Source organism: Camellia sinensis, chromosome 4, assembly GCF_055761805.1.
Source record: "Camellia sinensis isolate YWXY chromosome 4, ASM5576180v1, whole genome shotgun sequence".
Classification (NCBI taxonomy): Eukaryota; Viridiplantae; Streptophyta; class Magnoliopsida; order Ericales; family Theaceae; genus Camellia; species Camellia sinensis.
Window position 1 is genome coordinate 225,026,675 of NC_138964.1, and position 12,008 is coordinate 225,038,682.

At 35.1% G+C, this 12,008-nt stretch overlaps 1 protein-coding gene across 2 annotated transcripts; it reads left to right on the forward strand.

The window, feature by feature from the left end:
* The first annotated feature begins 698 nt into the window (after positions 1-698).
* Positions 699-11,105, forward strand: ACS (acetyl-CoA synthetase). 2 transcript variants are annotated; one of them, XM_082867740.1, is made up of 18 exons: positions 699-1,611; positions 1,819-1,962; positions 2,231-2,386; positions 2,506-2,628; positions 2,724-2,892; positions 3,196-3,281; positions 5,005-5,106; positions 5,185-5,273; positions 5,379-5,469; positions 6,619-6,732; positions 7,474-7,550; positions 7,631-7,709; positions 8,070-8,138; positions 8,252-8,427; positions 9,381-9,437; positions 9,805-9,895; positions 9,965-10,063; positions 10,578-11,105. In XM_082867740.1, exons 1-18 carry the CDS (start codon positions 994-996, stop codon positions 10,761-10,763), a joined length of 2,526 nt encoding a protein of 841 aa, XP_082723866.1. In that variant the 5' UTR covers positions 699-993; the 3' UTR covers positions 10,764-11,105. The 2 variants fall into 2 exon arrangements, with proteins under 2 accessions (XP_082723866.1, XP_082723867.1); XM_082867741.1 differs by having other exon boundaries at positions 3,199-3,281.
* Positions 11,106-12,008: the final 903 nt, after the last annotated feature.

Sequence of the window (12,008 nt, forward strand, 5' to 3'; positions counted from 1 at the left end):
TCATTTTTTAAATTTACAAACTGAGACAATTATTTATAAACTGAGACAATTATTTATAAGCCAAAAAAATTATAAAACAAGTTTTTATGACAGTTTTTAAATTTTTTATAAATATAAATTGAAAACTGAAAACGAAATGGTTACCAAACAGGTTTCAGATGGTAAAAATGTCGTAAAATTAACAAATAATTTAATAAGTTACCAATGCAAGAAATGACTTATCAAAAGATTCTTAGGCTATGTATGGTTTGATTTTTAGAATTTTTTTAAAAAAATTAAAAATTAATTTGATTAAGAAATAAAAAATAAAAAATAATTATCATTTTTATATAATTTTTATCTTTCGAGTGGTTAGAAATATTTTCTTACAAATTAAATATATTTCTTCATATTTATTTTTATTAAATTGAATTTTTTTTAAAATATGTCAGGAGGGATCCGTATTAAATTAAAACCTCAAGGGGTGTCAATGTAATTTATCCTTTAAAGCATATGTAAAGGTTAAGGATAAATATGTCATTTTAACTTAAAAGTTAACACCGTTAAATAATTTCATTGACAAGGAGAGTCAGTGTAATTTCCCAAATCCAAATATGAAAGAATTGTAATAAACATAAATTTTAGGGGTGTCAGTGTAATTTACCCTTAATTTTTTAAATGTAACTATTATTTTGGGACATTTTAAAATAATATAGTCCACAGAAGTATTTGGGACGGGCGATTGGGATTGCAGGATTAGCTGCTGCTGATATATATATATAGATATATATAAATAAAATCTCTCCCTCTATTTATGTTTCTCTCACAAACACACACAAATCAGAACAACTCACAGATATACGCACAGATACAGTAGTAGTTCTAGTTATTTGTTTGGGAGGAGGAGGAGCAGTTGTTGTTGTTTTGCTCTGCAGCAGCATAAATATAAAAAGAAAATCAGAAAAAAAAGAAAAAAAGAAAGTAAAAAAGAATTAATAAAGAAGTCAAGAAAGGATGGCCCTCGGTTCATGGTATAAAATCAGAAATAGAAGTAGTAGTCTTCCCCACGAGGCAGGCTCCCTTCCGATTCAGATATTGGTTAATAATAATAAGTCGTCTGCTGTTGTCACGACGAGCCAATCGTGGGTCAACGTAGTGAGGCCGTGTCTTGGTATCTCCTCGACATTATCGTTGTCTTCCGTTGTATGCAGGAATAGAAAAGAAGGGGGGTTGGGGTTGGGGTTGGGGTTGGGGTTGGGGTTCGGATCAGGATTCACAAGTAGTAGTACTGGGGGAGTGGTGGTGTTGAGGAGGAGGAGGAGGAGGAGGAGGAGGTTGAGATTGAGGTTGATGATGGAGGCTCCACATCATGATACAGTGGATGGATCTTCTTCATATTCTAATAGCAATAGCAATAGCAATACTGCTGCTAGTCCTCTAAAGAAAACTAGGAGGATAGCGGATCAGCAGCTTCGACATATGGATTCGATAGCGAGTATGCCTTCGGGAGCAGGGAAGATACCCAGATTGAATGCTGTCATACTTGGAGAGGCACTTGCCTCCGAGGATGATGATCTCGTCTTCCCCAGCGATCACTTCTCCACCCAGGCTCTCATCCCCTCTCCCCAGAAGGTCTTTCACTTTCTTCCTCCCCCATCCCCATCTGAAGATAACGGATTTTGTCTTATTTACTTATTGCTTTTGCCTTTTGCTCATCTCTATCTATCTCTCTCTCTTTCTTTTTTTATTTTTTATTTATTATTATTATTATTTTTTTTTTTTTGTAATTTTCTGGTGCATCATGTTCTTTGTTGCGTGTTCTTCTGTCTCTGATCTCAGTATTTAGAGATGTATACAAGGTCAATTGAGGACCCTGCTGGGTTTTGGTCGGATATTGCGTCGGAGTTCTACTGGAAACAGCAATGGGGCCAAGAGATCTACTCGGAGAATCTCGATATCAGAAAAGGGAACATCAAGATCGAGGTCTTTTTACATCCCAATTGCTCTCTCTTCCTCCACCCACCCCACCCACACATAAATTAGGAAATATCTTTATAAAAAACAAAAATAGCTTTCATCTTCTTTTGGTTTGTTGTGTGCTCCCCCCATTTCTTTCTTTCTTTCTTTCTTTCTTTCTTTCTTTCTTTCTTTCCTTGTGCTATTTATTGCTTTAAAAATCTGTTGAGCTAGTCCAAAATTGGCTTCTTATTCTCACTTCCCAATGTATATGTATGTCTGTGTTTCCGAGCAGTGGTTCAAGGGTGGTATCACCAACATTTGCTACAACTGCTTAGACAGGAATGTAGAATCCGGAATGGGTGACAAAATTGCCTTTTACTGGGAAGGAAATGAGACTGATCTTGATGACAGTTTAACTTACAGGCAGTTGCTGGAGAGAGTTTGCCAGGTTAAATTACGTCCTCCTTTCCCCACACCACACCACAAACACACACACAAATGCGCACACATTTTTTATTATACCTTATCAAATGCATGGAATATTGTTCTCACATGTCTTGCCAACAGCTTGCAAATTACCTGAAACATATTGGTGTTAGAAAGGGTGATGCTGTCGTGATTTATTTACCAATGCTTATGGAATTGCCGATCGCAATGCTAGCTTGTGCTCGCATTGGTGCTGTGCACTCGGTATTGCATAACAATATATTCCTTGTCCTTTTCCTTCCCTTGCATTCTCTAAAACATTCAGGGATAAATGACTTCAAGATGTTCTGTTCATTCAGGTTGTTTTTGCCGGATTCTCTGCAGAGTCTCTTGCCCAAAGGATCATAGATTGCAAACCAAAGGTTGTGATAACTTGCAATGCTGTTAGGAGGGGGCCGAAGGTCATCTATCTCAAAGATATAGTTGATGCTGCCTTCATAGAATCAACCCAAAATGGAATCTCTGTAGGTGAGAAACTTGCACTTTTTCATGGCTTAAGTACAATAATCTAGCATTTGCATTTTTTAAACTGTTTTCCTTTTAGTTATTAAAAATAAATAAATAAATTTGCAATTTTCGATTAAGACATGCTTATTTGTAATGTGAGAATTATGTTTCAAGTTAAGAGGAATAAAACTTTAACTATATATTCATATCTAAATACATGTTTTAGACCAACGCCTTCCAGGCCTGTTTTTTCCACGGATTTCTTCTTTTTCTTCTTCTTCTTCTTGTTTCATATTTGCATGGAATTTTTGTTCCTTCTCCTAGCAGATGCATGCTTGATCTATGAAAATCAATCAGCCATGAAGAGGGAAGCTACCAAATGGCATGACGGAAGAGATTTCTGGTGGCAGGTTGGTAGACCATGTTGCCTTTATGCTGTTAGTATATTTGAATAATGCTTGAAAAAAGTTCTTCTCTGACTAAGTGACCCTCCCCAAATTCTGTCCATCATGAAAGGTAATTGCAATTTTGAGGTTGGAGTTAATTTTGCAGACCTTTTTACTTTTGCTCCTTTTTATTTTTATTTTATTTTTTAATAATGGGGCGTGACTCAATATAATTGTTAGTTGTATGTTACTATGTAGACATTGTAGGCACAAAACTTGGCTTACTTGTATCGATATACATTTTTGGCATTTTGATCCTTTCACAACCTTTAGAAATGCGTTTTATGGGCTTCTTAGCAAAATTGCATTTTGTTATAAAACTTATCTAAATAAGAAGGTTGTCTTGAAACTTATTTCGCAAACTAACATGGAAACGTAGTTAGTAAAAAGCATTTTTAAAAATGTGATTTCTTAGTTTTTTTGTTTATATTCAAAGTCTAGTGAAAGCGTGGTTGCCTATCACACTTTTAGTAAAGAAAAATTTTAAACATTCATAAAATTCATACAAAAAATTTGACAAGAATGACATGGCAATGCCATTATTGTAAATAAATCTATCTTCAATGGTATTTTATTTTGAAGTGAAAGGTCCACAATGAGTCACATCATTATTTATGATTTTTTGTTTGTATAGAATTACTCTTTAATAAATAGCATGGTTAGCAACCATGCTGTTGTCTTGTCCTCAAATATTAGTAGACTTCTACTTCAAAATCAAAAACCATGTTTAGCCACAACACGCTTTCACTTAGTTTGGAAAATAAGTTTCAAAACACCATTATGCTTAATTTTTATTTATTTATTATTATTATTATTTTAAAAAAAAAAAATCTGTGTTTAAAAGCCAATTTTGTGTCAATGCAGTTTGACTTTATAGTTCCACCTTAAATGGAAGTCTTTGACAGCATGTTGCAACTGTGGTCACAATCAGGCATCTTTGCGTGCATTAGTTTCCCCTTCAAATCATCGCTTAGGTTCTTTTGACATTTATTTTTGAGCAATGACAATTCTTTTTACCTTTAATTTGCACATGTAGTCATTGCAGTCCTATTCTTTTCTCCGAATCTGTGACACCTTGTAATGTTTGTGTAATAAGCTTGTCTGGTAGGGCTCTCCCCTTGTATAATTGTCTCATTGCAAGCTGATGATTATCTTTTCATTGTAAAGAGTTTGTTTGACTTCTATATTTTTTGGCGTTCCATCTTTCAGGATGTTGTTGTTCCTAAGTACCACACACTTTCACTTAGTTTGGAAAATAAGTTTCAAAACATCATTATGCTTAATTTAAAAAAAAAATAAAAAAAATATCGGTGTTTAAAAGCCAATTTTGTGTCAATGCTGTTTAACTTTATAGTTCCACCTTAAATGGAAGTCTTTGACAGCATGTTGCAACTGTGGTCACAATCAGGCATCTTTGCGTACATTAGTTTCCCCTTCAAATCATCACTTAGGTTCTTTTGACATTTATTTTTGAGCAATGACAATTCTTCTTTACCTTTAATTTGCGCGTGTAGTCATTGCAGTCCTATTCTTTTCTCCGAATCTGTGACACCTTGTAATTTTTGTGTAATAAGCTTGTCTGGTAGGGCTCTCCCCTTATATAATTGTCTCATTGCAAGCTGACGATTATCTTTTCATTGTAAAGAGTTTGTTTGACTTCTATATTTTTTGGCGTTCCAACTTTCAGGATGTTGTTCCTAAGTACCCAACTACATGTGCTGTTGAGTGGGTTGATGCAGAGGATTCACTTTTTCTCCTGTATACTAGTGGCAGCACTGGAAAGCCTAAGGTATCTAAGTTCCCTTGAATAATGAACGTTTTCTTTTTGTTTCTGTTATTGTAATATGATATTGTCATCAACAAAAAGGGTGTTCTGCATACAACTGGGGGATACATGATATACACAGCAACAACATTCAAGTATGCATTTGACTACAAGCCATCAGACATATACTGGTACTCTTGAAAATTTCAGTGTCAACGTTAATGAATTTTCATCTTTGGTGATTAGATAAAACCTATTGGAATTTGCAGGACTGACATTTCCTTTCTTTCTTTTAGGTGTACAGCTGACTGTGGTTGGATTACTGGGCACAGCTACGTTACTTATGGGCCTCTGCTTAATGGAGCAACAGTTGTAGTATTTGAAGGGGTAATTGATTACTTGGATAATTGCATTCTGGAGAGGACCCCAGCTCATTTGTTTATTATGTAGGGGGCATTAGAAATAAATTTTTGACACGTGAAGTAGCCGACTGGGGAATCCAATGGCTACAATTAATAGCAGGCCTGAATAAACACTTGGATCAATGGTGGAAGTTGCAAAATCTGATTCTAAAATAGATTTTAATTTTTAGAAAAAATGGCTTGAATACCATGAGCTATGGGTCTAAAACCAAGCCTCTGAACAAGAAAAAAAGAGTAAAAGAAAACCCAAATTTGAATTTTATTCACTGAAATCTTCTTTAGAAGTCTCCATTACATGTGCATATGAATAGGTACAAACTTGGTCAACATTTCTTAATTACTAATTCACAACCAAGTAACTTTACCCTCGAGTAACCCTAATATGTCAATTACTTAGCCCCTAACTGAAACTCATGTGCATTAGAAATAATGTCCATAGACACTAACCTAATCATAGACTTAATACAAACTACTAGAAACTTTAATTAAAATAAATCAGCCCTTTTTTGCCTTGAAGTTCACTGAATCATTATTCGTGCTAAAAGTAACTCCTAGATCTTGATCCCGCCAATACTGGAACTGTAACCTATGTGGAAAGGATGGAATTAGATATAGATGTGAACTTAGCCTGAGCACCCTGTAACCATAGTTTCATATGAATTATGTCTCTATCAATTGGTGGAGCAAATATATGAAGGAGTGAATCAGTGGAATGAGTGAAAACTCAACAGAGACGGAGTTTAAAATTTATGAATTTTAAGTAACTGTGTGCGCATATAATTTAATTTGATAAAACTATAATGTTCTCAACCAAAAAGTAGAAACATAAATGAGACTATGTAATGAAAAGGCAATCTATACCCTATTACCATGAAATGTATTCCTTTATTTCATTTCTTTATGTCCTGTCGGGAGAATAAGTTTATGGGATAGATTTGAATAGATGGTGCTTCCTGTGACATTAAGGATATTAGTCGCAAGAAATTTATCAGTAGAGTACACTGCATTACATTTACCTTTGAATATTCAGTAATGCCATTTGATTGAAAGTGTAGTTGTTAATGTGATCCTGCATCCTTTTGGCAAATATCTGTAATCTGTATATTTCCTGCAGGCTCCAAATTATCCAGATTCTGGACGATGTTGGGACATTGTTGACAAATACAAGGTGACAATATTTTATACTGCCCCTACACTGGTGCGCTCTCTGATGCGTGATGGAGATGAGGTAAAAAAATTCTCTAACCTTACATGCATGTGTAATTTAAATACATTCAAATGACAAGCTAGTTAAGATTATATTTTGCAATAGTACTATTTGGAGTTGATTACTCATTTGATTTATTTCATTAGTTTTCTGTGTCTTGGCCAAGTGTGAAGACGTTCTTGCATAAATTTGTAATTGTTAACAAAGATTAAACATGCAAAAAAGAGAGGAGAAGAGCTCTATTAATGCATTCTGTCATTGTATTCCACATGTTATTAATATCACCTTCCAAACTCCATGTTATGAGTATCATCAAATAAATACTTCTACTTTCTAACCTTTTAGGTTCTGCCATCAAGTCCATGGGTTTTTAGTATCTTTTTTGGTTTGGTGTTGCCCTTTAATGTATATATCTAGTATTGCTAGCCTATTATTGCTTAATCTTCCATATATAATACAAGAACTTAACCCTATTAAAAGTGAAGCCAAAACACTAAACTACCCTCAAATATAAATACAATACACAAAATACATATATCCTAACTGTAAGTACACCATTGTAGTAAATAATCTCTGCACAAACCAGTGGGCCAAGTTTGTTTCGTGTACATATTCTTCACCTCATATCCTCTAATTAGAGAGAACAATTCGTATCATTCACTTCTTGCAAACTATGGTATTCTCTACATATTTTGGGGGGAGAGGAGTTTTTTAATGGCAAGATATATGGTATACTGATTTCAAGTGTTGTTTACCATGCAGTATGTCACCCGCTATTCACGAAAATCCTTACGAGTACTCGGTAGTGTAGGGGAGCCTATAAATCCCAGTGCATGGAGGTTACAAGCTCTACTCTTGTTGCTGGATTACATTTTTTGAACACAAGAAGTATGACACGTTTTCTTTTTCATCTTAACAGGTGGTTTTTCAATATAGTTGGAGATTCAAGATGCCCCATATCTGACACTTGGTGGCAAACAGAGACAGGTGGCTTTATGGTAGGTTTTGTCCCTCACTTCTTCTCGGTATATCTGCTGGCTCTTGAAACAATTTGTTTTCTACATATTACTATGTTCTAGAGTTGACAAAATATATATGGGGAACTACTGAACTCAATCACTTGCTGCAATGAAATTATAATCATGGAATTGACTCAATGATCAGATCATAGATTTTAAGTTCAAAACCCTTGCTCAGTCCCAATTTGACCAGAATAGATCTACTAATTCTTTGGTTCCAAGTAGTAGGACAGATCTTGAACTAAAAATACACCCTAAAAGCTAAAAAAAAAGGTTTTTATTTCTCATCTGGGCTGACAATTATTGTAATTGCAACACAATTCTCCCTGTTGCTTGCAGATTACTCCTTTACCTGGTGCCTGGCCACAGAAGCCTGGTTCTGCCACTTTTCCTTTCTTTGGAGTTCAGGTGCATGCCACCACTGCTGTGCTGATTTAGCATATTTACTTATTAGTGCTTTCTTCCTCTATTATTGTTGTAAACTCATTCCTTACAAGATTGTTATTTTGACATGAGTTCAGCCTGTCATAGTGGATGAGAAGGGTATTGAGATTGAAGGTGAGTGCAGTGGATATTTGTGTGTGAAAGGTTCATGGCCTGGGGCATTCCGAACTCTTTATGGGGATCATGAAAGATATGAAACTACTTACTTCAAGCCATTCCCAGGCTATTATTTCTCTGGTGATGGCTGCAGCAGGTAATTTTCTTTTTCCCCTGGGCCCTGAAGAAGGTAATTCATTACCAGAGGTTTTACACAATATTTGGGTAGGAAGAAAAAAGAAACATTTTCAAATCTTTCTTTTCCATGGTTTGATCTAGCTTTAAGAAGTATGGACACTTTAAAGAAGGCAATGTATCCGTGTTGGGACACATGCTGGACACTGACACTAACTCGGACACTCCCCAACAAGTGTTGGACTCGCATCTGTACATGCCTTGTTATTTAAAAAAAGAAGAAAAATTTAGAACCTAATGCATGTTCATTGTTGGACACATGAAACGTATAATAAGTTCGAAGAAAATAATTTGGAATCTAATGATAAAATACAAGCAATGTATATTTATATTTCTATTTCTCTCATTTAAACCTTTTAATTTTTAAGGATTCTGAAGCCCAAAACTTACAATTTGTTTATGAATAAAGCTTTCTAAAATAGATAATAGAACATTTTGTTCATGCCTTTTAATATGAAACCGACTTCTTATTATTTTTATGTATATCATATAAATGTATTTGCATTGTAAAAGTATCCAATCGGCTTGTTTGTATACATGCTTCTTAGGATCTAGCTAAAGAGCAGATCAAAGTAGAGAAATAGAGCAATTTGTAGAAAAAAAAATCTCCTAGGCCCACAAAAAGCTACCACTAAAAAAATCAAGTATTTTAGAGTGATGGTGAGAAAAATATTTCATTTTGGAGAAGGGACAAATACATAAAAGAGGGATTGGCTAAGCCCCCATCTTTCCATTCTATTTTGTTCTCTTGGTCTTTGTAACTAAGCTTTATAATTTTTTTCTGTATTCTTTTGTTCTCTTAAATGATCCAACAAGTTAATCATTGCCGTTAAATATTGTTTGTTCTTTAACTCTCTGCCCCCCGAAGCACGTGCCGATTTGTTTTCTTATAGGCTAGTTACAATTTCATTTCAGGGATAAGGATGGGTACCACTGGCTTACCGGAAGAGTTGATGATGTCATCAACGTCAGGTACAAGCTGATTTTTATTTCAGTAATGCTACGTATCATGAAAAACCTTTCATAAAAATAATCATGAAAGCTTTGTGACCCCTTTGGATTACACTTAGAATAAAGCACCACAGGTAATCCAAGAATCATAAATCTTTCATGATCATTTTCATGAAATTTTTTTCATGATTCCTATCTTTTCTCTTTTTATTTTTGTTCATCTTCAGGTACTAGCTGATTTTCATAGGCTGTCTTTTATCACCCCTTTTAGATTTGGAAATCTTGTAAAGTATACACCCGTTTGAATAATAAACTAGCAAATTCCCAAACATTTTTCAGCCTTTTGTTGGAAGAAGTTTTAAGTTTTTTTTCCCATTAATATGTGCAGTGGACATCGTATTGGCACAGCAGAAGTGGAATCTGCTCTAGTTTCACATCCCCATTGTGCTGAAGCCGCTGTTGTTGGTGTTGAGCATGAGGTACTTTTGTGACCTATAGTCTCTCTGGCAAATTTGTATATATATATATAATTTTTTTCCTTTTGTTAGGTTAAAGGACAGGGCATTTATGCATTTGTTACTCTGATCGAGGGGGTTGATTATAGCGAGGAACTCCGAAAAAGTCTTAAGCTCACTGTGAGAAACCAGGTATGTGTTGATTCCAGCGGGGCTTCTACTATACCAAGAAACTTTTCAAACACATGGTTTGTATGCCTTCTTGATGCCATTCATTTACAGAGAGACATTGCCGGAGGGTCTTTATCCTGTTCGTGTTTAGTCTTCTAGTATATCTTGCCTTAGAATCCGTTTTCATGGACAATCTGATTCTTCAGATTACAAAGTCTTAAGGATCTTCTAGGACTCTGTGGTGTTTTATGATGTTATTTCTTGTTCATATAACTTATGTTCTTGTTCTAAAACTTTTGGACCATAATCTTTAGATTCACAATGCTCCGTTATGGCTACATCTTCGTTGAGACGACTTTTAAATCTCACAAAGCAAGCAATTTTTTTGCAAAATGAACAGTGTTTGCAATCCTCTTTTGCAAAATGAACATGTTTGCAATCCTCTCTTCTCAATTAAACAAGGAAAACTTGATCATATAAAAGGTTTATATACTCTGATTATGTGCTTTTTGTTTGTTTGTTGTTTGCAATTCAGATTGGAGCATTTGCTGCTCCGGACAGAATCCATTGGGCACCTGGTCTTCCAAAGACAAGAAGTGGAAAGATAATGAGGAGAATTCTGAGGAAAATAGCTGCTAGGCAGTTGGATGAGCTTGGGGACACAAGCACGCTTGCAGATCCGAATGTGGTTGAAAAGCTTATTGAACTTGCTGATCATTGAAACTTCCCAAATTTTGAGTGCAGACAAAAGTAGTTTTTACCCATCAACTATGATCGTTTAGTTCTGCACACGTAAAAAATCCAGTCTGCCAACGCAATAAATACTTCGTGTATTTTCCAGCACCCTTTTAAACTTGAGATAATAATGCACGCAGGTTCACATTTGCAAACACCAGTATATATATATATATATATATATATATATATCCATGCATAGTTATGCTGTTAGAATTCGTTCTATATATATATATATTTGGTGTCGTGTTAGAATACTTGGATCCTCTTGTCATTCCCTCTCTGTAACACGTTAGCAAATGATATTCAATGACCCAAATAAGATTAAGGGTTAGTTTGGCATGTACTAAACAAGTCAAAAAGTCAAAAAGTCACTATCTTATTTAAGTCACATCATCTTATTTAAATCACATCACCTCTCTAACACATCACATCAAACCCAACCCAAACCCACCAATAAGTCAAAAAGTGCACTTTTTTAGGACATCCCAAACCAACCCTAAATTAGTGTACTTTTATTTTGAAATACACCATTACTTATTTTTTTTATTATTCTAGAAGTCTATGCCAAATTATTTGACATAACTTTTTACTTATAATCTATGCCAAATTATTTGACATAACTTTTACTTATAATTTATTACATAGAAATAATTTAAATAAACTAAAAAAGTTGATTTATAAAAGTTGAGTAAGGATGCTTGACTTTTGCTTTTGAATTATTAGTTTTTAATTTACCATAGTTTAAATCAAAATTATTTTTTTTCCTTACTTTATACCTAAATCATTGGATTACCATTATCATTGAAAGAGGAAAAAAAAGTAAAAAAGAAAGGATAACTCGTAAAAATAAAAACCAAGAGTAATCTCTCTCTCTCTCTCTCAATATTAGAGAAAAATTTCTAACACAACACTAACTATAATCTTCTCCCGCCCTTGTGCCCTTAAGACACATGGTGGAGGTTGAAGGTCTTGGGGTTGTTGGGTGTACTGATAGAAACGTTAGTAGTTGCAGAGAGAGGGAGGCAAGAAAGGGAGGAATAAATAAGTCAGTGCAGCCAGTCAAAGCAAGGCCATAGTGTTAGGAATGGCAACGGGGCGGGGCCGGGGATCACCCTCCCCGTCCCCGATCCCCGATGGTGGAAATTCCCCCGTCCCCGGCCCCAATCCCCGACAGGGAACCTATATCCGCCCCCACCCCCGCCCCCTAACGGGGATCGGGTTTCCCCGA